This window comes from Nothoprocta perdicaria, unplaced genomic scaffold (assembly GCF_003342845.1).
Source record: "Nothoprocta perdicaria isolate Ctin4 unplaced genomic scaffold, notPer1 scaffold_5, whole genome shotgun sequence".
NCBI lineage: Eukaryota > Metazoa > Chordata > Aves > Tinamiformes > Tinamidae > Nothoprocta > Nothoprocta perdicaria.
The window spans coordinates 6,270,750-6,296,463 of record NW_020455754.1 but is presented as its reverse complement, the minus strand read 5'-3'; the positions used below and the strand labels follow the sequence as shown (position 1 = coordinate 6,296,463).

At 42.9% G+C, this 25,714-nt stretch overlaps 2 protein-coding genes across 2 annotated transcripts in view; one reads left to right on the top strand and one right to left on the bottom strand.

Annotated features, from left to right (window-relative positions):
- The window catches only part of CYFIP2 (cytoplasmic FMR1 interacting protein 2), a 51,054-nt gene extending 27,973 nt beyond the window's left edge, over nucleotides 1–23,081 (top strand). Inside the window, exons 25-32 of the mRNA XM_026047414.1 lie at nucleotides 8,342–8,485; nucleotides 8,856–8,946; nucleotides 9,899–10,029; nucleotides 12,915–12,987; nucleotides 13,502–13,596; nucleotides 17,723–17,961; nucleotides 18,679–18,826; nucleotides 19,405–23,081. Coding sequence (XP_025903199.1) covers nucleotides 8,342–8,485; nucleotides 8,856–8,946; nucleotides 9,899–10,029; nucleotides 12,915–12,987; nucleotides 13,502–13,596; nucleotides 17,723–17,961; nucleotides 18,679–18,826; nucleotides 19,405–19,572 — 1,089 coding nt within the window. The 3' untranslated portion in view covers nucleotides 19,573–23,081. The remainder of the gene's footprint in view (nucleotides 1–8,341; nucleotides 8,486–8,855; nucleotides 8,947–9,898; nucleotides 10,030–12,914; nucleotides 12,988–13,501; nucleotides 13,597–17,722; nucleotides 17,962–18,678; nucleotides 18,827–19,404) is intronic.
- On the bottom strand, nucleotides 104–2,733 carry FNDC9 (fibronectin type III domain containing 9). The gene is made up of 2 exons (XM_026047416.1): nucleotides 2,686–2,733; nucleotides 104–1,400 (listed from the first exon to the last, which is right to left on the bottom strand). The coding sequence occupies exon 2, from the start codon at nucleotides 1,394–1,396 to the stop codon at nucleotides 728–730; it is 669 nt and encodes a 222-aa protein (XP_025903201.1). The 5' UTR covers nucleotides 1,397–1,400; nucleotides 2,686–2,733; the 3' UTR covers nucleotides 104–727.
- Nucleotides 23,082–25,714: the final 2,633 nt, after the last annotated feature.

Sequence of the window (25,714 nt, the reverse complement as noted above, 5' to 3'; positions counted from 1 at the left end):
ACTGACACAGCAGCAGGYGCAAATGCATGCGGTCACACTGTTGTGTGAAACCAAAGGGCATGCAACAGGCAGCTTCAGTGTGGTTTGGCATTAGCTTTCCATATTCTTCTCCGTACGTGAAGAGTGTGTCACTCTGCTTGTTGTTGGCACTGACACCAAGTCTTATCTTTCTGTATGTGCAGAGAGTAGAAAGTTGGAGCTCTACAGTACTGCTCTTCCCAGAGAAAGGTRCTACTTCCAGAAGCCAATTTGTAGCTCAAAATGAGAATTGCTAAGCTATTTGTTTGCAGATATAGTCTATTAATACTGACAACGAGCTCTTTTGTAAGTCTGCAATGATGGTTTGTACAAGGTTTTATGAGGTCACAGGATACTAATGAAGTGTTACTCAAGTATGAAATTACTTGGGTGGAGTTTGTTTCTTGTGCAGGTAGCTTGATGAGTCTGAAGTAAATCTACAGCAGCRATACAATTAAGATAATGACAACAGAGTCAGCTTAGCCTGTCCGTTCTCAATAATTTGCCTTGGATTTTTTTATATCCTCTCAATAAATGAGAATATTTTTGTACTTTGACAAAAATCTTTCGCCTTGTGGCTAATGTCTCCAACTCATGTTCTACACTGGGACAAATACCCTCCGTGGACATATGGACAGTCACGTTGACAAGAGCTGGAAAAGAGCAGCACGAACCAAACTRCTAAGCAAGGGGTCCCTTTATCTGTCTGTCACTGAAGACCATGCTGTGGCAAGATAGCCTTTTTATCATCACTGTTTTTATRGGGAAAAAAGCACTGGGGGGACCTATATGGACTCTCCCTCATGAAGCTGGAACTCCTCACTAGAACAGTTGTCATGGGGACTTCCAGAAGCTCCTCTTTTAGTCCATTATTCAGAGACCCTTCCAGCGAATTGCTCTGTTCGCCCACRTCTCCTTCCGAGTTGGTGTCATAGTGCTTCAGTCTTGAAGCCCTGTGGCACCGTGCAGACCAGAATTGCAAGCAGCCATACATCAAGATAGCTATAAAGCAAAGAAGCAGCAGGCTGCTCACCATCCACATGGAGGTGGTAGGTTCATGCTTAGAGCCACCAAAACCCCCCTGGGTTTTATCTGGAGTATGGAAGGTGGTGCAGTGATTGCTGGAGGGGTAAGAGTTCTTGCATGTGATGCAGAGGATGTAGACAGTGGATGGAGTGAGTCTGTGGAGGATGAGGGAGCTGAGGGAGTGGGGGACTCGCTCCTCACGGTGGAAGTTCTGGCGTAAATAGCCAGCGAAGACGCTGTTCCAGTTGGGTCGGTACATGACATGGTAGTAGTTCTCCGGACAGGGGTTGTTTGTGGCCCAGGAGACTGTGGCAGTGGTGTAAGTGATGTTGTGGACTTCGATGTTCATCATGGCCCTGAAATCAGAAGCAGGGAGAGGCTGAGTATCTTAATTCATGTACAGGCTCAGTCAAAGGCCACTGAAATCAATGAAATCTTTCCACTGGCTTTATTAGCCTTTGGACTGGACCTGTATAGGCTTCAGAAACAAGGTAGCAGCTAAAACAAACAAGATGTTGGAAATGTCATGTATTTCTTTGCACAGGTTTTGTGAATGACATTTCAAAAAATAAGCATTTTGAGAACAGTCAAGTATTCCAGATGCTTGCAGATGAAAAGCTTCGTGACAATTGTCTTCATACTTTCTAGCAAACTTTCAGAAACTGAGTATTTTGCTACCCGCTCTGTAACGTTATCAGAAGGGTACCATGGTCCTGAGGAGCACCAGCTGGGAAACCTCCCCATTTCACTATAGACACATAAGCCCACAAAGAGGTTGTGGAAATTAAACTCAACTGCTGAGGTGCCTGTCACGCTTAGCATTTTCATTTCTAATACCTGGGCTTCCATAATTTCCATATGTAGAAGCTCACACTTTTTACTGTTTTCTTTTTTTTTTTTTTTTTTTTTTCCTCAGTCAATACAGCCTCCCTTTTTTGAATGCGGGAAATGTATTTTCCTTTGCAGAGAGAAAGTAATGGTAGGAGTCGGGCTGCCTAAAAGGTAGGAGGGAGCTGGGAACTCTCTCCCCATGCAAACACCTCCTTCTCCCTTGCAAGAAATGTGGAGTCTCCCAACTCCGTGAATGATTATTTCACTGGTTTAAGCAGTTGTTGCATTTTCAGCATCTAACTTGTTGCTTTATGAAGTGTCAATTCTTTCTGTTCCTACAGCATCTCATGCTGTTATTTCATGATCTTAGTTATGAAGTTTGAAGACTGATGAAATGTCAATACATTTAAGGAAGAACAAAAATATGAATAATAATTATGAAGTTCTCCTCCAGGAATGGCACGGAGACCACTAATGAATTACTGTTTAGCAACAGCCACAAATTATTCTAGTGCATCACTCCKTTAGATCCCTGAGGCAGTCTCTGCAGAGCTGATTTTTCCATCCCGGCTGAGTGTTTTGAGCAGAATCTGCACATAGTAGTTGCTCTCCTGTTAATTCCATCAAAACTGAGTTCTTTTATTTTCTCCGGTCTCYTTCTTCCTCTCTACCTTAACATAACTCATCATCCTTTAATTCATTCAAGAAGCGTTTCATCTTCAAGATTGTTTTAACTGTTCATCTTACACGGAGACCAAAACCCTTGTTGCCCGTCACTAAGCATTTGCAGAGCCCCGTCGAGCTCCCTACCTGCCCTCGCCGGTGCGCGCGAGCAGCGCGAGGTGACGGCCGGTTCCCCTCCTGCCACCGCTCGGGTCCCTCCYGTCTCCGCTCAGGGCTTCCCAGCTCAGTGCTTCCCAACGCGCTGCCGCCTCCTTTTATCCCCGTTCYGGCTCCGTCACTGCTCGCCATGGCAACCAGGAGGGAAGGCAGCGAGCATCTTCAAGGGATTTGGGAGCGTTAGCCCTACAAGCTGGTGCCTGGGAGAGGTGCCTGTCTCRGAGGCTGAAAAAACAAGCGGGATAGTCTGGGTTGTGAGCTTGTTTGGGATTTTTTTGCAGCTGGAGAGGAGCCCTTGGAGCAATAGGTAGTCAGCACTTGCTGCCCTTCTCCTAAGCAGCTTTGCTGCACTCGGTGCACTGCTGTCCTTAGTGACAGGCAAAGAGAAGGGCTTGTCCAGGCAAAAGGGAGCTCCAGAGCTGCTGCCACATTGTTCATTGATGGCCTGTCCCACTGGTGCTTGTCTTTAGTGTTAGGATTCCTTGGACATTTAAACTACTGCTTTAAACTAAATCCCCTGGGCGGTAGATTTTCATCTCTGATGCTGCAGCAATGTCTGTTAGGTGCTTTTTGTTTTCGCCAAAGCTGTGTGATAGGAGTAGGAATTGCATTTTCAAAATACATCTACTTATTGTTGAATTCCRGTATGAGATTCTTTGAATCCCCTCCAGCTTGCATCAGACTGGGAGATCTCCTACGGTGGTCAGATGATAGGCAGGAGGCTGAGGCCAAGCACACTGTGCAACATGACTGTTTCTCCAGGAGAGAATGCCTGTCTTGCTACACTTGTGTTGTTCTTGTCAGTATTCACAGTTGCTTCAGAATTAAATTTTGGGTGTTGATAAATAACATTTGTCAAAGGAACAGACGGAAATGAGAAATTAATTTCTCCAAACTACACAATAAAACAGGGGAAACTGCAGCAGATCAGCCAAGAGTCCTTCAGCCTGTCACCACAAAATGATCAATACCACTAGCAACCACAACACAACCTTTTAGAGCTGTTATGATCCCCTGCTCCCAAAATCAAGCTTGCTGATAAAGAGCTTGCAGTAGGAAGTGTTGCGTTGGGAGAGCTTGTGTTCCAGCTGTTTTCTTACACAAGTGGTAACAACTCACTGTTCTGGTGTCTGCTTGTGGAGTAAAACCCTTCTACCAGTGTGTTTTCTCCAGTATGTGTCCACGTGAAACCGTGTAAAGACACGTGTTAAAGTTCAGAAAATGTCCCCCTTGTCATGACCTCCATCTGAYGCTTCAAATGGTGTCCATTCAGCTTGACAAGAAACCAGTCCACACTGGGGCTAGGCGTGAAATTCTCCTATCCCAGGCTAGGCCCTCTGCTTGCCCTCATGCTGAAACCAGGGCAGCTCCGGACTGCTCTGGCAGTGCTGCTGCTCTGCGMGCAGAGCCAGCGTGGCCACATTGAGCCTGCCTGGGCCTGCTCACCCCTTTAGCACTGCACCGGGGTGGAAACCACACGTTTCCTTGAGAGTGCCCAGCAGAAACAGCCATTTTCTGCCTTTCAGSCGCTTAAAAAACACAGCAGGTTGCCAAGTCTCCTACGGAGCAGCTGTAAAATTACCAGCAACCCACTGCTTTCTGCTTGTTAACCACTTCTTAGCTCTGAAAACATGCTAGGTTGAGCTTGGTCTACATATTTTCATGCCTGTTCTTATTTCTCTTGGAGGTGTCTGGCTCAAGGCTTGTTGGAGATCACTAATTTGCTCACATGGGTAAATCTGCCCACTTGTTTTTAAGGACGAGGTGGATGTAACCTGGGGGAYGGAGGATTGTAGGCTTGCAGGTGCTGTAATCAAGCAGGCTGGTGCTGGTAGCGGCTGTCACAGGGTGCAAACCGCTCCTCGCCCACCAGCACTGCCAGGCCAGCAGTGGAGTCACCTTAAATTACTGTCTGAACTACGCAGGGAGCTTTGCCACTGCTGTTAGAAAAAGTGCTGTGCAAAAAGGCAGTTTTACAAAGCTCTGACCCTGGAATATCTGCAGCCAGTACAGCAAGGCAGTATAAAAATGTGCCTTCTGTATTGCCCAGGTCCAGGGTTATATCAGTGAGGGGACACGGGTTTTCCTAGTGTGATGGTTTGAACAGCAGGATCATGCAGCTCAGCATGGCGAGAGCCTTATAGGGAGGGATCTAGCTGCTGGCTTTAGGGGAAGGGAGCAGGYGGTATTTGGGCTGTTTGCCATAATTTTGGCTTAGAGCCTTCCTCTGTAGGGTTAGAACTGTTTTTCACTTTTTCACACAATCTCTGTTCGTAGGTTTCCCTGGGACTCTGGTCTGGTCTCTGACTGTGTTTAAGTCCTTTGTTTGTGTCTCCAAGTGTATTCCTCCTTAGTTCTTGTTTCTTGAGGAGGGGATTGGCACTGGCAGCATTACCTGTCCRTGGCTCATCCTTAGGTGAGCTCAAGTGAGATCCTTAGGTGCGTCAGTTTGGGCTCAAACAGCCAGTAATGGCTTGGAAATACCAACTACTTTTCTCTTTTATTGCATTTGTTGCTGACTGTCCCAGAAAGTCTTACTACTTCCTAAAGCACAGCAGGGCCATTCCTAGTATTCTTCCAAACATTAAAATGCTGGGATCTAGGATCTCCCAGAGAGCTTGGCACAGGGCAGGCACTTGCTGCCTTTCCCTTTGCTCTGTGGTGCACTGGGAGCTTTGCCTGGCGCTGCAGATCCCAACCTGTCTGCACTCCCAGCCTCCCAGCCCCAAACCCTGCCGGTTTGGCCCCAAACCAAAGGTGGGGCAAACCTCAGCGGTGCCTTTGACAACTGCTGCTCCTCAGAATAGCAAAATGCCTGAGGGAGGCGGCCACGACGGAGGTTTTGCTGCCTGGTGAGGGGTGCAGGCTGGTCCTACTGCTCCTGGCACCTGGTCCCACCTCTCCGAGGCGGCCGTTGGGCTGGGCGAGTGAGCAGTGCGGTAGAGCCCGCCTGCGTGTTCAGCTGTTTGGTCYTAAAATACACGCTGGCGTCACTTTTACATCCTACAGTCTTTATCCCAAGCTGTATATCTCWCCCTTAAATGGAGCTATATTTTAATTGCTCACAAACAGAGCATTATTATTATTATCTGCACGCCTGTTGTTAAGGCGCTCCGGAGCTCTGCGGAGAGAGCTTCATGGAGCCTACCTCATCTTGCAGACAGGCGAGGATGAATCATCCTGCTTGTCTGCAGCCCATGCACGTCCTAAAACGCGCCCCTGCTCCTCAGCCTAATCGCTGGGACCCTCATGCTGAGAAGAGTCAACTTCAGCTCTGCTCTCTGGCTCTCCCATCSCACACGTGTGAGGGCCATGAGCAGTGGTGAAACGGGAGGTTACCCACCCATGTCATGGGGGAAGCCTGACCGATTGCTCCTTGCCTGGGTAGTGGTGATGTTGCATCTTTGGGGAGCAGTGCATGTGCAAGAATGATCTCCTTGCCATGGAGTATGGAGGGGAAGGAGGTTTCCATAAGAGAGGATGCATTTGTGGGCCCTACAAAAAGGGAACGTGAACCCCCAGTGTGTTACCTGCAGTGAAACTGCAGTATCTACGAGGGAACTGGAACATGATGCCTGCATGTGCCAAGGAATCCATGGAGAGGCATGGAAGCAACATGCTTCCTGGTGTTTGCCTTGATCATCCGTGCAGAAACACGAGTTCCGTGGGCTCCGCGTTGACATCCTGCAAACACTGCAGYAATGCAACACTGCTGTAACACAGCTCTTAGGGCCATGATGGTTTGTTGGCTTGGATCTGGGCTGATTRTATCAGAGCAGTTGGGCAATAATTAGCGGCTGGGTGTCACCTGGTGTTTAAATAGATGCACTTTTGACAACATAAATTATTGCTTTTCCGCTCATGTCAGCATGTGTGTCTTGTGGCTTTGGATTAGCCTCCAATAGACAAACTTTTCAGAAGACCTGGATGTCTAAAGATGCAAATAGAAACTAAGTGCAATATTCAAAAGCAATTATCTTAAATGGAGTTGGTGTCCAAAGAGCATATGAAAGTGCCTCGTAGGTGTCAATCCGCCTAAATATTTTTAAACTCCTGCCCTTACTTTCATCAGGCCCTATTATCTAGCTCTGATGGGACAGAAAGTTCATGTATGTTGTTAATGAGTAAACCACAGAGCCTTCAAAGTAGTTTTTCTGTGCATAATAGTATTGCAGGCTTTTTTCATCTACCAGGACCAGGTACTAAAATTATATTTAAGAAAGAAAAAAAGTAGGGGCTTTCCAAGTTCTTATTTTCATTCTACTAGCTCTATCAAAAAATGCATATGAATTATGGTAGGTAATGAACTGTTGGAACAGAGCAATGAGGCTGTAACAAAATGAGGGCAATTAATTAATTGATTAAAGTAGTTGTCTTAAAGGCACAGTTGGTACAAAAGTCAGTACATCTCCATATCTGAGAACATAAGAAAGTATTTTCCTGCTTCTCATCAAATGACTTTGCTTGGTAGGTTGTTAAGCACACAAAACGTTAGAGTAAATCGTGAAGAAGTGGGTCAGGATTAGAGGGCAGAGAAAGCACTCAGACTTTGCTGGCTGGGTCACAAGTGTTACGCAGTGCCTTTGGGATGCAAGGCAATATGTTTTCTTATCCTTGTTTAGAAAAGATCTTTCAGTAAACATGAGCCAAGGGATTTATCTGCCTCTTGCTGAAAGGGGCACTATGTGCCAAAGTCTTTTCAAGAATATACTTGATAATGTTTTTTGAAGCTGCAAATTAAAGTTGTGTGTGTGGGGGGAAATACAGCCTTTCTCTGCCTGGTCTGAGTCATGATGTGAACATTTCTATTCCAGAGCCAGGGCTAAGCAAGCAGTGTCACAATCAAAAGGGATGTGTGGTCTTTCACAGATCACACAAGTCAAATAACTCTCCCTACTTCTCTTTTCCTTCTACCAAATGGATCCAATAAATCTTCTAGTGACAAAATATTGCAGCAATTTACCCATTTCCGAGATGGTACTGGTAGAGTGCATCCTTGGAAATGATATTCTCTTTTATCCTCTAAATAGAAAGTCATCTAGGGCCTATTCTTCATGGGCCAGGATCATATTCTCTCATTTTTTGCAGTCACACATGGATATYTATGCAGTTAAACTGACAGAAGACTTTACAGGACACAAGGATGTTTTCTGTCCCTTCCAACTGCTCTTAGGTCCAGATGCTGTAGTTCCTACTTACCTTAATACTCCTTGTTTGAAATAAATACCAATAGAAAGCCTCTCTCCTGTTGCTTGTATGTAAAGCTTTTAGTTTTAGAAGAGAAGAATTGAGATTTGAAAAGGTAAAGGCCTATTGAACTGAAATCTTTAMTGGGGAATGTATGGGAGAGTAAATTACCTTTGAAATGAAAAGTAGTGTTGGTTAGAAATTGGAATAATAAACCATATGACATGACAATCTGTTGAGACTGGAATATCTTTGAGTAAGTAGGAGGCAAAGAAATCTCCTGTTTGCCACTGTAAGGTATTTGTCATGGGAATTATTATCTCTCCTTGTCTTCCTTAAAAGCCACTTGAAATGACAGAACATAGTACTGTGATAAGAAAATTAGTTACAGCCCCATAAATGCTCCTATCTAATTGTCACTGTGCTTCTGATTTCTCAGCCTCTCAATATTGCCTACAGTCACATCTATAGCTCCTACCGCAACTTTGTTGGACCACCTCATTTCAAGACAATCTGCAGACTTCTTGGCTATCAAGGGATTGCAGTGGTCATGGAAGAGCTGTTGAAGATCGTCAAGAGCCTGGTAATTTTGGTGATGAGGAAACCTCAGTGCTTTGAGAGGTCTTGGTTGGGCAGTCATCCTGAGCTTTGGATCTTAGTTCAGAGTGTCCAAATTCGGAGTATTTTTTGTGTACCTTAATCTGTACTGAAGCCCTTGTATTAATGGTCTGATATTTCTTGGTGATAAGGAGTGGGATGGTGGCTTACTTATCTTTCAGGAGGAAGCTGTAGCTCCTGTAGCTCCATGCACTTAGACTGAAAGTTATGTTTGGATGAAAGCCAAAGTAAATTCTTCCTGAACTCATTCCTGTCCTGTCCACAAACTACTTGCTTTTAAAACCAATGTCAGGAGAAACTCTCATTCCATTTTAACCTCCTTTTCTCTCTGATAGTTACAAGGCACGATCCTACAATACGTGAAAACATTGATTGAAGTAATGCCCAAGATATGCCGCTTGCCAAGACATGAATATGGTTCTCCAGGTGGGTGCTAGAGATAGATGCATAATGATTTCAGCAAGAGCTCTCTCCCACATGTTTGTGCAACATTTACTTGGGCACGTAATATTAATTAGACAAAGATTAGCACCTTAAATGCTGCTGCAGCATCCAACCCAGGCAGGGTAAGATTAAAAGCTGGCACAACGCAGTAGGATAGAGAACTGAGAGATTTGAATCTCTGAAACAGAACAAAATACAAAACATTGTGAAATTTCTAATGAATTGCATATRAGGGAAACTTGCAGTGTTTTTAAGGAAATTTTTAAGGAAACTTGAAGCTCCTTTAGGCTTTCCGATAACTTTTCAGGAAAAGCCTTCTTGCAGAAAAATAGAAACAGGAGCAAAATCCTAGTTTTAATTACTGAATCTTAGTGCCTTTACAGTCTAATCATGGTGCTGAGTGCTTCTTTCGGGTCTTTTGCTACTTACAATGAAACATATAGGAAATTTCTCTTTGAACATGGAGATGACTGATAAAGGGAATATCTTTTGATAGCTTATGCTTTATTTTCAAGATTTTTGCAAGCTTTTGTTTCATGAGTTCATTGCCATCTTTCAAAAGCTTCAATATAGCTGATGCAAAGATTTTTTTTTTCAGGACAACTACAATCTGCAGTTGAGTGGAATAGGGAGATTGTGGTGGATGTACGTGAGCCAGCACAAAGGCATCCTTTACAGCCTTGAATGTTTTTTCCTCCAATTGGGAAATCCAGTGACTTCATATGAAATACTCCTAATTCCCCAAGGATTAGTGAAAGCAGGATAAGACACTGTGTGATAGTTCTTTCTAGCAGCAACCTCCATCTAGCCACTTAGCAGTCACAGGATAAAGTTCATGATCAGGGAAGCAGGAGACATTCCTTGTCTTTTTATCCAMGTCATTGGAGAGCGACTTTGCTCTCCCTTCTCTGACTGCCCTTCCTTGTCTTTTAAGGAATCCTGGAGTTTTTCCATCATCAGCTGAAGGACATCATTGAGTACGCAGAGTTGAAGACTGATGTGTTCCAGAGCCTTAGGGAAGTGGGCAATGCCATCCTCTTCTGCCTCCTTATTGAGCAGGCTTTGGTAAGGTGAAACTCCCTCAATCAACAGATCATTCTTGAAATTGCAAGCTGAAGAATATAAATAGCAATGGGTTCACAAGCAGAAGAGTTTGAAAATGTTACTTTTCGTCTTTTTGTGTTCTCTGGGTCTTTGTGGGGCTGTGTTATTACTGGGGACCACTCACATCCATGGGGAAGATGTGCATTGGCACTGAGTCACTGACATCTGGGATTGCTGCAGGAGAATCTGAATACTGGAAGATCTAGATTTAAATCTTGGACCCAAAGCTATCTTCTCGGAAATAAAATCATCTGGAGCTTATTTCTAGACTGTAAGCTCTTTGGGGCAGGGATCATAGTGTTTTATTTTAATATACCTGACAGAGTGAGAATTACATTCAAGTCCTAATCTCTGATTAGTGTTTGGAATGCCAGTGCAATGAGAATAACTCATTGGTTACAATGGTCATAACCAGAAAGCAATTTAAAAGAGAAGATGTTTCAGAAGAACAGCTGATCCTATCATGTTTCTTGTCTTCACCAAAGACCTTGCCAGAATGTATAACTTGACACTGGCTGCTCAAGGAGAAGACTACTCAACTCAGCTTCCCAACTAAGGAGAAGAGTTGTTTCAGTTTTTCCTGATTTTTTTTCTCCAGAAAATCTGTTTGAGTGTAGGGTGGGATTTCTGAGTAAGACCAGGAAGTTTCACTCAGAGTAAAACCAGAAGATAGTTCAAAAGCTCTCAGTTTAACCAAGCATAGACCACAGGAAAAACTGAAAAATCTCTGAATTTCATCAAAATGGATATCTCTGCCCATCCTGTTTCATTTTACCTACAGATAGACAGAGCCTTTCAGTTGCTAGTGTGGTGCATCAGTCACCTTCAGTAAGCAATAACTGCTGTAAGATTAAAAGACCTGGAGAGATGTATATTACTTAGTGGCTCGGATGTATTTTAGAAAACCACTGGAGTGGCAAACTACATCCTGGCAGTTTGTGCTCCTTTTGTGTCTTTTAATGCTCTCAGCTGCTGTCAGTGCTGGATATAATGCTGGATGTACTGCAGTTAGCTTTTCTGTCCCATCTTTTAAATGGGTACTTAAAGAAGACAAGGTCATTTCTTTTTAGTACTGCTTCATTTAAGGGCTTCTGTCCTAGCAGCTGTACATCAACAGTATAATAATAGTTTAGAATAGCAGAAAGAAACAAAGACAGAGTTTGGGAAACCTTCTAGGAAGACTATGCATCCAAGTCCCTGTGTGTCTGCTTTCCATGCCAACCAAAGCTTTCTGCTCTCTGATCCCTAGCTCTTCCACAGAGAAATCAGTTTAGAATACAAAAGTAGTTTTGTACTCAGCAGTCGCAGGTTCTCGCTTAAGGAAGACTGTCAGATGCACAGAGCCATCATGTAACAAGATTTTCTCTTTAATGGAGCTCTTATGCAGTGAAAGAAATTGCTTTTATGAGGCAGTTATCATCCTAGCTGTCAGTTTAATCTAAGGCTGGTGGTATTTGCTGACAGAAAATGTGATAGTGAAGGCTAGTGGTATGTTCCCTTCTACTCTTTGACTATTTAAATTTCAGGGATGAAGAGTTGCTTTTGATTAAATTTCTGGGATAGTTTTTACTCTCAGATTATGGTCCTTGAGAAGGAAATCTACTAATGGCATGACTGATTTTCGAGCAAATAATGGGGGAATACAGGCTACTAATGAAAAAAAAAAGCTCACTTATCACAAGGAAGTAGCAGTGAAAAAGGTTTTCATCTAGAAAAGAAGAACATTTTGCAAACAAAGTTTAAAAGAGAATGGGCCTGCTCTGGTAGAGCAGCATCTACCTGCTCAAGGAGGGACCCAGGGCTGTTCCTTTCCCTCCAACACTGTGTCACAAACTGCACTCCTGCAAACTCACTCACATGCCAACATCCATGGCTCCAACACAGCCTCCTGCAATTCCATGCTATGTTCTGTTCACCACCTCTTGGCTGGAAGATGAGGTGTCCACCAGTGCATCCCAAACAGACCCAACCAAGTCATTCCATCTGATGCCCAAATATCCTTTGCTGCTCTATCATAACCTCCTCTCAAGTATGTCTAAGTCTTTATGGTAAGCTCAGAATTAAAAGCATGACCTAGAACTAGAGTTTTGTAGGAGCAAACTAATGCCTTGTTGTGATGCAATGCCTCTGTGTTGAAAAGCTTTGGTTTTCCTTGCTGCTGTTTCCCATTGCAGACTTGTATATGATGTATTGTCAGCCATCGCTGCGCAGTCTCCACATTCCTATTTCTAGGTTTCTCTTCCTTGTGCATCTGTGTTTGGGATTATTTTTTCTGTAGTGCATTAGCATGCATACTTTCAGGTGACATCTCATGATGTTATTGCTCTCTGGACTTCTGTATTATTCTCCCTAGTGCTTACAGCACTGGGAGTATGCTCTGATGGCACTGGCTGTGACTACTATATGAAGAASCAATAAGTTTAGGCCAACTTATATTTTTAGTGGTAATACAACCATCCCCTGGTATATTTGACACAGAAAGATCCTAGAATAATGAAACTAGAGACTAATTTCCACCTGGGCTCTCTCTGAAAAAAYAGGGTAGGATAAAATTGTAATTGCCACTTTCTTTAATCTTTCTTGCAGTGTTAGTGAATGGACCGGAAAAAAAAATGCATAAAGCTCTGGCTTCCAAGCAGGAAGCAAAATAGAGTTATGGCAAACTCCCTGGCCTAAGTTCAGAGTTGTTTCAGCTTTAGTTCATTTAGGTTCRAACCATTTGAGTTACTACTGAACTGGGTTGGATTTGAATGGGTCATTGTATTGTTGCCCAGGCCACTGAACCATACAAGTCAATCCCTGTAGGCATTTTTAACTTACTTTATCTTTCTTTCTTCCTGCCTCAGTCCCAGGAAGAAGTTTGTGATTTGCTGCATGCTGCTCCTTTCCAAAATATTTTGCCCAGGGTCTACATCAAAGGTAAGAAGCTGAGAAGGAAGCAGTGGGCAGACTCAGAGGTCTCTGTCAAGAAGCCATTTCTCTCCCATTCCTGCTGAGGATCAGTTCTGGCCCTGCTTTCCTTCTCAAAATAGAAACGTGGATATAGTAAATAGTCAGGTGGAAACATGTGCCAACCATGCATTTTCTATAACCTAGTTATAGTTTGAAATCTTAGAGAGTTTTGGGGTTCCCTTCAGTTTTTAAAGTCATTTCACAGCCTCTTTGGAGAATGACACCATGAAATGTCCATCTCTACAGGAGCGATGAGTAATAGGGACATGCTTTTGGACACGTGTGATTAAGCTACTGCTGAGACTGCGATCGCACATCCCTCCTTTCTCTGCATCTCTGGTTCCCTCATTTGCTGTTGGTTTGGCTCACTGATCCAGAGTCTCATTGGATGGTTGCTGGGGGGCAGCTCTGAGCAAACTCGGCGGAAATTGCGGGTTTCCACTTCCTTCTCTCATTTCACTGTTTGCTGCTCGCTTGACAGAAGGAGAACGCTTGGAGGTGCGCATGAAGCGTCTCGAAGCCAAGTATGCCCCACTCCACCTGGTTCCCTTAATAGAGAGGCTGGGCACTCCGCAGGTAAGGATCTCATTGAAAGGGATAGCCGTTGAAGACTCGTAACAGTCCCCAGATGGCCTCTTTGGCCTTGGGAGAGTGATCCTATTTCCACTGAAAATGTCAGCAGGCAAGAAAATCCAAATCCTTGACCCGGCGGACACTGACATCTTGAAGGGAAATGTATGAGTGGGGTCTAGGGATGGTGTGTTACTGCCTCTGGTCTGGAGAGCTAGCAAGCGAGCTGTAAGATATGTGGGCTAGAGGCTGCTCTGAACATGAGCAGCTTTGAAAACCTCTTTCATCTTCATTGTAAAAAGATGGATAATCCTGGGGTGGTGTGAAGGTCATTAGAGGGCTCTCAGACTTAAGCAATTGCCGTTACTTTTGTGGATCCCAATTTAGGRCTGCGTGTTGTGGTACATTTTTAAGTCTATCCCTGTCAAGGAATACACCTGAGAATGGTTTCCCTGCTAGCATATGCTTACAGCTTCAGCACACGCTTAAAAATACAGCTCCATTTAAGTGCTTTCTTGACATGGGAACTCAGCTTGAGAAAGATCTATTTTGTGCAGAAACTGAGTGCTGTTAAAAATATCCCAGCAGAATCACTTAATACAAGAGGCAAATTTCTAGCTGCATTGCTATCAATAGCCAAGCTTCCACTGCCTATTTAGTGCCGTGGAACAAAAAAGAAAAAAATCAAAATACTAAATGATACTAAAATACACTTTTTATGTAATTTACTGTAGGCAGAATGGAAAAATCAGACAGATCTATGACAGGCAGAAAGATATTAATGTTTTCTTATTTTTCTAATGGATCAAGGACATTTTGAACTTTGCTTCATTGGAAATCATATGAAACAAAGAAACTTGCTATTTAACTGAGGGCTCTGTCTTATTTCATAGACATGTCTCTCGCTTCCCATTGGCTTCCCTTTGAAGGATACACTTGAGAAAAAAGAATTCACCTGTGTTTCTGTGTCTTTGTGTTGGTCTCTCTCTCTCTCTCTCTCTCTCTCCTGCTTTCCATGCAAAATCATCATTGAAATATGCTATTGAAGTCCACTCGTTGCTTATCCCTGCCATAGTTAGGATAATGACAAAAACAGAGGGTATTTCATAGACAACTAAACAATTAACATTTCTGTAAAACTGTTTGCAATTGGTTGCATAAAGTTGAATTCCAGATCTTTTTTGATCTCAAATGTAAATGACACAGCAGTCACTTTTTATAGGTGCCTCCATAGCTTCTAGCTTGCTCCTGGAAATGCAGTTTTGGACACAGGCATTTGTTTTTTCCTGCAGAACACATGAGCACCTTTTCGCAATTGTCCAAAGTTCTAGCAGAAGTTGGCTTCTAGGTGCCTTTCCCAAAAGGTGACACTATTCTTCACATAATAATCAATATGCTGCCAGAGCCTGCTGAAGGCAAGGGGGATCTTTCCACTGGTCTTGGCAGGCTTTGCCTATGGTTCTTGCAAGTTTGTCAATTAATAAAAGTGGTAGCAGCATAACTGAGGTTGTGCAACAGTAGCAAAACTGTCAGTAATTATGTTTCGTGTTCTAAGTAATTCGTTTGCACTGGAAGTGTCCAGATGCATGATGCCTGATAGRTGATTCATGAAAAATCAGGGGGTCAAAGTGTTTCATGGTGTAAATCTTCTTCCTTTTGAGGATGAGTAAGGATATTTAGCAGAGGGTTTTCAGAAGTGCTTGGTCCTTCTAATTTTTTTCAATGCAGAGATCGGGAGCCCTTCTGTTGAAGGCAGAGAGGAGCCAGCAATGCGGCATCCTTTGATAGATCTTTGATGGTCTGTCAGGATAGGACCCTTCCTCAGCCGACCTTGGAAATCAGCATTGCACACGCRAAACAAAAGTGCTCCTTCCACAGGGAGGCACTGTCAGGGCAACCCTGGACTCTTGGAACAGGTCTCATCTTGAGAATAAGAGCCTAGACCACTTTTAGATAGCTACCAGCAGTGCTTATCCTATATCACAGATTGGTTTTAGTCTGAACTTTAGAAACAAATTCTGTCTGAGAGCATGCATAAAGGACTGGCAACATGTTCTTTGAAAGCCAAGTGTGTCCCTTGAGATGAAAATTTCTTCAGAAGCAACTTAAAATGMTTGGACTAAGTTGTTCTTGAAAATACCCGTTCAGTATATTTTAGCAGACAGTAATGCTAATACTTTTTTTCTTATGTGAAATGGTTACACTTTGACTGTGTCCYGCTTTTATCATCGTAGAATAGTGTGCATAGATACTCATCTATAACCGTAAGACTTTGGAGCAGGTGAGGAAAAAGCAAGCGTGCAGCCACTATCAATAAAAAACATACTCCATAAATCTTTTGTTGCTAAACATACAGAAACATGTGATGATTTTCTGTCCACAATATGATATCTTAACTTATTTTGCCTTGACTTTCCACAAACTAGTTTCCAAACTAGTCWGCTATAAATGTACCGCAGATGGAATTTAATGTTCCTCTGTAAGCCTGCAAAAGCCAGACCATCCACTATGTTAAGGCTTGGCACTGTGAAATGGTCATGTGAAACTGATATCACTCTTGAGTTTAACAAATCTAGGTTAATAAAGGTCCCAGATACAATCTGACTTCTGTACAGCAATTCAGCTTTCCTTTTCTGTTTGCTATTAGTTGAACATTAATCGCTCTGAGATTCCTCAAATGTCCTTGGAATTGTCTTTTTTTTTTTTAAATTCTAATTTCTAATTGCAATATTTTTGATTCCAATTTAATTTCCAGGTAGGAATTGTATTATGTTTAATTTCAAGAATTACCAAGCAGAAGTGCTTTAGGTTGCTGCCAGCTTTACACAACAGTCACAAAAGGGAGTGCACATACACGTTTATATATATATATATATATATATATTTTTTTTAGTGTGAACAAAACCCTACTAAACTGATCAAAATTCATGTTCTTAAAGGCCAGCCAGGATACGTGCCTGCCCATTGTATCAGAAAATCTGACCTTCCTTCATGTTTTTCGTCAGGGTGTTTATAGGCATAATGAGGATAGCTGGAAACAAAACAACTGCTTGGAAACACATTTCTTAGCCTTGGCCGTCAGTCGTCTGACAGAGGGGAGGACAGGAGAGCCAGAGTCTCCTACCTGCACAGCTGGGTGCATAACACTAACAGCACTTGGCTTTCATATTCTGTATCATTTTTGGCAACACTACAAGGATAAGTCAATAATGCAGCTGGAAATGGCAAGAAAGAGGGTAGTTCGAAGAACACTAGGGCAACTRAACTGCACATGTCCACCCTCACAGAGCTCAAGGCATGTGGGCAGTTAGCTAAGGAGGATCAGTGCTCCCTTGCTGGGGGGAAGACCCTACTTATCTGTTAAAAATACTCTTATTTTCCTTTGGGGAGTGATGGGGATGAAATGAAGTCAAGGTATCTTTTCACTTTCCTCCTAAAAGTCAAATGTACTCCATCATGATTCTAATGGAGCTCTTCCAGACTGTGTATCTAAATGGGGATGGTAGAAAAATTCTCCACATATCTCCCCATATGCACCTTCCACATCTGGAAAAATATTATTTGACTTTCTTATAAACCACAGGTTTTCCAGTATTAAGGTTCTGGTGGCTTCACATCTTCCTCAGAGCTTTTGAATCTTAACTCGAAAAGAAATCAAGAAAGCTGCAACTTGCCTGTCTTTTAAAGAGATGATGGTAATGCCCTGGGTAGCAAAATGTCCCTGTTCTCTCCTAGTTTGTTTTTATAATCTGCACAAAAAAGGACATTAAACTCAGCACTGCTGAATAATGCTAATATAACAAAACAGCATGCTTGCAGAACTAAGGATCAATATTTCTGATTAGAGGTACGCCTTTAGCTATTGTTTTCTGACATATACAATTGTTTCAAAAGATTGTTAGATTGATGACACATAATTGAGCACAATATTACGTCTTCTTTCATTTGAGGGATAAGTATTCTGTAGTGGGGAGTACCATGGGAACAACCGTCAGAGGTAAGGTTGGACCTTGCATGGAATATGCCATTAACTTTGAAAGAGCTGGGAGAGACTGGGAAAAGCTRAGTCCAACAAGAGAGTACATCTGTATCACATTGTCACTTCTGTTTCTTTGRTTTTCCTCATTCTCAGCAAATAGCCATTGCCCGGGAGGGTGACTTGCTGACCAAGGAGCGGTTGTGCTGTGGGTTGTCCATGTTCGAGGTCATCCTGACGCGCATTAGGAGCTACCTGCAGGACCCAATCTGGCGTGGGCCACCCCCTACAAACGGGGTCATGCACGTGGACGAGTGCGTGGAGTTTCACCGTCTCTGGAGTGCCATGCAGTTTGTGTATTGCATCCCCGTGGGCACGAACGAGTTCACTGCAGAGTGAGTGTTCCTCAGCCAGCTCTGCCATTAGTGCAGATATGAGCTAGTGTAAGCTAGCAAGCCCCCAGGATTGTYCTCTGCCATAGCCTCAGCTACTGGAGAAGCGAAAGAAAAGCATGGTCAAACATGCAATGAGTTGCTCTTTAGAATATTCCTGGCTTGCATGCAGCTCTCCTGGTTTCCCCTCATTTCTTTGGAGCTAAGACAGAGTCTGTTTCTTAGCCAGCATTTTGTGGGAAAGTGGTTTAGTGATGCGATGTATTGTTTCCACTCTTCCCCCATCCATCATTTCTGTTATTTATATCATGTTAATTTCTAGGTATTTGAGCAAAGAACTTTGTTGTGCATGCACCTAAAGAGATGTACAAAGAGCTTTTCATCCAGGCACGCTRAGAAAAGGCAAAAATAGCAATGTAAAGTGACATACCCAAGGTCAAATTCAGGAAGGAAGCTGRTGGATGGGACTTCAACCGAACCCACAGGCCAATTCCTCAACTGTCATATCCTGTGACTGCACCAGCAGCTTGACCCTGCTGTAATTCTGTGCATCTCCTTTTAAGTTCAATTTCTGTCAGGTATACACTTTCCTGGAGTAGGACTGAATCAGATATCCCAAGGAATTTGCCAAGGAAAGTTACCAGCATCACAGTAGGACAACTCTTACCTAACTACATCCTGTCATTTTCTCTCCTTCCCATCACCCTGTCCCCATTCCAGGCAGTGCTTTGGAGATGGTCTGAATTGGGCAGGTTGCTCTATCATTGTTCTCCTTGGACAGCAACGTCGCTTTGACCTCTTTGACTTCTGCTACCACCTGCTGAAGGTACAAAGGCAGGATGGGAAGGATGAAATCATAAAAAATGTGGTAAGTGAAGAATAAGATCTCAAAGGACCTGAACCAGCACACCTCTCTCTGTATTTTTCTGTCTTACYCTTGCCCAGACTTATAAATCGTGATTATATCTGGTGTTAACTTATTCAGACTGGATACACTTACTATGCAATTTCCATCTGCAATCTCAGCAGAGGGGCCAAGGTTTTAATTGCCTCAGCAATTGAATGTTGTTTTGTCCCGAAGCTTTTCCCTTTTTCCTGGGGTTGGGAAGCTAGGTCAGAGAAGCCGGTATTTCTACTAACCATCCTGTAATCTCAGTGGCTTTGTCAATAAGCAGTTGGAAGTCTACTAAGTCTAGACTGTATATGGGTTACAAAAGACCACACACTGACCTTGTTAATATTCTGGAGCCTTGAGTCATCAAACCCTAAAATGAAGTGAGTCACCAGTGCCTGGGAAGTGCTAAGTGGATGGGTAATGCGTGGTATAGCTGCTCCACTTCAGCAGAAGTTTCCTAGCAGTCAGGCAGAGGTACTGATACTGTCTGGTCAAATGTCATAAGATTCTCTCTCTTCATCTGCTTCTGTTCTCCCTCACCATCCCTCCAGCCCTTGAAGAAGATGGCTGACAGGATCAGGAAGTATCAGATCTTGAACAACGAGATCTTTGCCATCCTCAACAAGTACATGAAGTCAGTGGAAACTGACAGTTCCACCGTGGAGCACGTCCGTTGCTTCCAGCCTCCAATCCACCAGTCCCTGGCCACCACTTGCTAGTGTGGAACACTACCCCTTTCAGGCTGAGAAACGAGAAGAGACTGAACCCAGAATGACTGTGAGGAGTCAACTTGACGGTGTGGGATCTGGCGACAAAATAAGACTAGGTATACCTAGTACACAAGAGGACACATCTTCCTATCTGGCCCTGTCTGACTGCATGTTCTTTTGTAACATCCCTGTGATTGGTTTTACTTGTAGCTTTAAAAATGGGGAGGGGTGGGCGGGCAAAATATGCTTTTCTTCTATGAAGTTGTCTGTTTTTCCCCTGCGATTCATCCAGTTGAACACATGACTCCGCAGCCATGTTACAGTCCTAGGTGTGGGGTTCCAGTCAGAACTGCTTGTTTCCTAGAAGCCTTCTCCCACCACAGAAGGAATGGGGCAAAKGGATGCCCCTGTGATAGATGCCACAAGCCACGGAACAGCAGGGTTTGAAGGCACACCCTGACTTACTCTTTGGGGGAAAAGGAGCAGGAAGGCACAATTTGAGCTGTGGCAGCACCCTGAGGACGAAGCCATCTAAGCAAAGATGGAAAGCCCTTCTGGTCTTGTCTTAAATTCCTGCACGACCTATGGTTGAGGCCAGCTTTGTACCTCCTGACAAGTCACCTGCCTTTTCGGCATCTTTTAAAGGGAGTTTTGACACAAGGGTTTCAGAACAGCAATGACCTAGTTGCCAAATAACTCCTCAGTGTTGCAAGAGCTGGGGAAAGCAGAGATGTCATGGCTTTTGCTTTGCCAAGCGATATTCACCTATTTTAATTCAGAGGAATCTTCCCTCAAGTTTTATCTTCCATGGAGTAAACAAGATGTCTTAAAGCATGCRGAAGAGTCCACATTCACCTCAATATGCTCTTGAGTATTTTAATTTGATAAGGGGAGAATAATCACCGATTCTGACAGGAGGCAGCTGGAACATAGGTGATCCTCAACCTCTAGACAAGAATGAGAGCGGGGATGTCCTTTTCCCTTGTCCTAGCAGCACAACAACCTTCAATGACCTTCAAAAAATGGTGAATTCCAGCATGGATATACTAAATTGTAGTAAAGTGAATTTCAGCAGGATGTAGTAAATTCCAGCTAACTCGGAAATGATATTTTAGAATAGAATAAAGCATTAAAAACACAGAATTTTCCAGACTCAGAGGTATTCTGAGGGAACATCGTGGTCTGTTTTCTTCTGCAGTGCAGCTCATCTAACACCCTCAGCTATTGAAAACAAATTCAATGGAAACTTCCAGAAGGCTTTTCCTATTCACCATCTTCCCTGCTTTGCCACAGTAACGTAGTTGAAGTGATAGAAAAGTTYGTGCTTGAAGTTAAAGGAGACCAAACCATGTACAGCAGGAGAAAATGCCAGCCTTACTACCATAAGAAGTTTTAACCTCTGTAATTTAATCAGGTCACAGCAGGTAATTGCTGTTTTGTATACAGAAGTGATATATATACACACACACCTTTCATTCATTTCATCGTGCCTTGTGAACTGTATGCTATTACAGATGCAAAAAAGGCAGAGCCTGAGCATTTATTCTCTTGGAGAAAAACACATAACTAGTGGAATGTCCCAACTGGCATATTTGGTCTTGGGAAACAGCAGTCTGCACGTTTTTATTAAGAAGAGGAAATCATGCTGTGTGAAATAAGTTTGGGGAGATCACAGTTATACCTGTTTCCTGGATGCTCAGTATATCCCACACATGAAATGTGCTGGACATTTTATACCTTGAGTTTCCTTTAGCTGCTGAGAAGGACATTTAAATTGCAGGGAGAAAATTCTGTGGCACAATTATCTGAAAGTAAAATGAAATCTCAGGAAGCCTGGCTGAAATCTTTGAAGGGCAGGAGAAGGACCAAGCCTGGGAAAGTGAGATCATCTCCCGCTTGTGAAGAGGTTGAGCAGCAGAAGAGCATTCAGACCCAGTCACACTGAGAGGCTCTGACCTGCCTTTACTCTTCCACCAAGAATGTCAGTTCTGGTTTTCCAACACTTCCACACTGCTGAAACTACTGGAGTCAGAGGATTTCAGATGTATATATTTTTAAAGGAAGAGGAGAATCGAGCACTTTATTTTTTTGTGGAAAACAAGATATGAGGAAAATAGATCTTACTAAGACCCTATTTTTCCTGACCTGATTAAATAGTAAGTGCTTGTTATTTTGATATGCACGTGTTGCAGAAAAGGTGGCAGAAGGCCCTGTCTGGCTCACAGAGCCACCCCTGGGAACAGCACAAATTAAATGTCCCACTATGTCTGACATGTTATGGGGTGTTGGAACCTTTCCAGGAACCAGCATGAGCAAGAATTTGATACTGAAGGATGAACTGTATCACAGAGTCTAGTCTCAGCTACCTAGRCAAAACAGGATGTAGCAAGGTAGATTTACTTACCTGTGCTCATGTGCTTAGGTTTGGAGTGATTCCTGAGATATTCTACCTAAGCATGGATATCACTTTGCATTCTTTTACTGTAGTTTTGGTATAATAATTCTCTGAAAACCTGAAAAACACAGGTGTACTTACACAGAACAGAGAGATGAAATCTGTTGCCCTCAGATTTGCTGGCAAAATGCACCCTTTTGGATTCCAAGGATGAAATGTTTTGAGCAAAATGTCCAAATTGCATGAACAAGATGTAAATTGTTTTTGGCTCTAGAGCATATGCAGATGTTTTGCCTTGTTGCTCAAATAGTAGGAGGTATCAGCTAGAAATAATCGTACAGTCTTCATTTCTGAGATTTGATGTTATTGTCCTTTTATTATCTAAAGGATTAAAATAGTCTTTAGCTTCCATTCTGTAATCCTCCTTGATTGTACATGAGAAAGAGATTCAGGTTCAGGCCTGTAAAGAACTCAATGAAATAGCCTTCACATCCTTTTATAATGTAAGAATAAGTGGAAATAGGGAGCAGATTTTTAACAGTAGCACTTAATAGTCATGGATTGCCAAGGTACATGGTAAATTCTCCACACTTGCAGACTTTCTGCCAAGTTTGGATGTCTTCCATGCAGATATACTCTAATCCCATGGCTTTTAATTCCACAGTTTTCAGCCTTTTACAATCCACAGGCTCCTAATATTTTTCCCAGGAATCATGAACTGTACAGATAATTTATTCAACTAACCCTGTGCTTGCTTTTTAACCCACATTCTCTTGGTTGATCTAAAGTAGTCTGCAAACTCCCAGGGATCTACCAACTACCACTAGGAATGCCTACTTCAAAGACAAGATGTTGGCTCAATACAGGAATTACAGGGAAAAAGAGTATGATCTGTAAAATGAAATCAGACTAGGTTATTGTAAACGGCTTCTCTCACCCTAGCATTACAAWATGTGATTATTTGCAGTGCACATCACAAGGGTGTTGCTATGCTGGACTTTGAGTGATATGAAAGGGAAGCAAACTAGTTCAAATTCTGCACTTAATGGTTTTTCTTTTTAACCCTGGCAGCACTTGTTATTAGCATTGACCATGTTAGTCCTTTTTCTCCTGCATTACTCTAGTCCAGTAGATTCATGTGTGTTTAAGAGCAAAAGAGATAAAAATTGAAAGTGTAAAAAAAAACAAAAAAGAAAATATTCTCAGAAACTCTTGTCAAATGTATCATATTTGTATGAAGAACTGCTTGAGTTATTTTGTACAATGAATTTTATTTATGGTGGGGTATATTTACGCTCGTGATTTACGGTGTTAAATTTTTGATCCATATTTGCTATACAGCTGAAGATGATATTTTGGTTTTGTATTATTATTTGCTGTTGTTCTAAAATTCAGCCAACAGACATTTCCTTCTTCATTAAGAAACGCTTCTGTAAGAGTAAAGCATCTGATACATGGTGATATGTCCCGTAACACAGCAAACAACAGTGTGTAACAAATGTGGGATGAATTTTGTGATGAAGCAGAATAAAAAATGTGCCCATTCATGAAATGGGCAGACTTTACATGTGGTGTTATCATTGCTGTGATAACTATTACTTGGGGAGAGCCCCTGATTGCACCTGCCACAAAGGAAAAAGCTAAGAAGAATAAGGGCTGCATTCTGTTGCTAAAAAAAAAAAAATGTCAATCCTTTGGCAGAAACTAGAAAGAAAAGGGAAACTTCTGGCCTACAACCAAACAAGCCAATGGAGTTTCCTATCAGAGACTGATGACTTTGAGAAGGTCTACTCTTGGCATAGATTTGAAAACTTCTTTCAGTGTAAAAGGGCCAGGGTGGGGGATTTATTGTCTAACCTTACTCAAAGTTAAACTGAGGCTCTGGTTTCCTCTATGACTACAACCTTGCCAGTCCTTTATATGGCAGGGCTCTCTTGCTGTTTTTTGCACATTTCCATTTGAAAGCACTCTTCAGTTCCTGTTAGAAGCATCCTTAGAATTATGGTGGTTGTTGACTGCCAATGGGGACAGAGACAAAATAGTCTCCTAGGAGCTGGACTTTCCTAGACGGAACTCAAACAATAAGAAGAAATGAAGGGAAAATGGCTTTAGGGAGAAGGAATTGGGGAAGCAACTCATGGGGATCTATAAGATTAGAAATATCTGTGCTTCATCAGCTCTTGATAAAAACGCCATAACCAAAATTCCCTTTCATAGCATCTTCCCTAGGGTTCTTCATGGGAATGGCTTCCTCACTCAAGAGAAATATAAATGCACTAGTTCTCCATGAAAAAAAGTAGAAGTGGACTTTAGACCATGGGCAGGCAGCTCTGTTGATCTTTCTGGTTTGCTTTAAGTCCCTGGGGTGCCTTTGAGGCCACTGGTGAAGGTTGCTCGATTGTTTGCTGATTTCAACATGGTTCTGCATCAGGGGATGTCTGAGGCAAGAGTGGGATGCTCTTCCTGACTCAGACACTGATACTAGGCATGTCACTTAGTTTCAGTCCTTTCCTCCACCTGTGTGTTCCACTGCTTTTGGAAATTAATCTTGACTGGTGTCTCATGGACTCCCCAGTATAGACAGCCATGMTGTGGCAGTGCTGGGAGCTCACAGGCTGCACTGGCCTCACCTGGAGCCAGAGGCAATATTCATTCCAAGTACCAGGGACCAACAGTCTTGACTTTTTGATAGCTAACCTTAAAGGACTGCTAATTGAAAATACAGCCCCACGATTGTTTTCTTCATGTTTCTAAACATATTTATGTTCTCAGATTAAAGGCATTGCGCCCACACACAGAGAAGTATGTTAGTGATTGTTTTATTACTTCGAAAGTGTAGCGGAATGGCTCTGTGACCCCCTCCTACAAGACCCCAAGTGACTTTCCCATCTGTTTTTCATTGCTTTAAAGCATCTACTCCTGATGTGGTGCCTCAGGGCCTCTGGTACCCACTGAACATCCACCTGACTTCCCTTAGCAGCCCACCACTCCTCTCCTGTCTACAGATGTGGTTCATGGGGCAACAGTGACCTGCCTCACTGAATTGTTCTAGAAAACAGAGTAACAGCTCTGCAAAAGTGAGTTAGGGTATGTTTTACAGCCTGGCAAACCCAGCTCACTTCTCTGCTCTAAAGACCTGTACATACTTGCAGGGGCACCACTACAGTGGTACAAGGGTGGGAATGCACGGTGGGTGTGACGGGCTTGGGAACTCCCAGGTTGGCATTGTCATCAGACCTTGGATAGCATGGAATGACATCTTCAACCACTGCAGACATGGCCACCTTGAGACAGCCTCTATTAAAACATGTCTGGTTATTGAAGCCCATTTTTTCAAGCTTATAGCATCTTTCCATGAGCTTCAATCATCTGAACACCAGGCAATTCTTTAACCAGTTTCATTGCCAGAAAGGAAAGGATTTGTCCTGTCTTTGAAGCACTAAACTGTTCCTTGAAGCCTTCAAAATATATAAAACTACAGCAATATTGCAACCCTGTTCAGAAAGCTTCCATGGGAGTTGTACTCTGCAGATGTCCAGGGCAACAGCTTCAATCATCTCTTAACAAGATGCTTCCACCATTTTTATAACCTAGGACAACTGATACACAATATTTTTCCATCATTTTTCTACACTGGGAGAGAAGAGAAGAAATGGCAGGGAAAAGTCTTTTGATGTTGCTGAGGGTATTTACATGCAAAGCTGTCTTGCCCTATCCCCTGGATTCCAGTCAAGCTTTTTGGCTGGCAAACCAGTA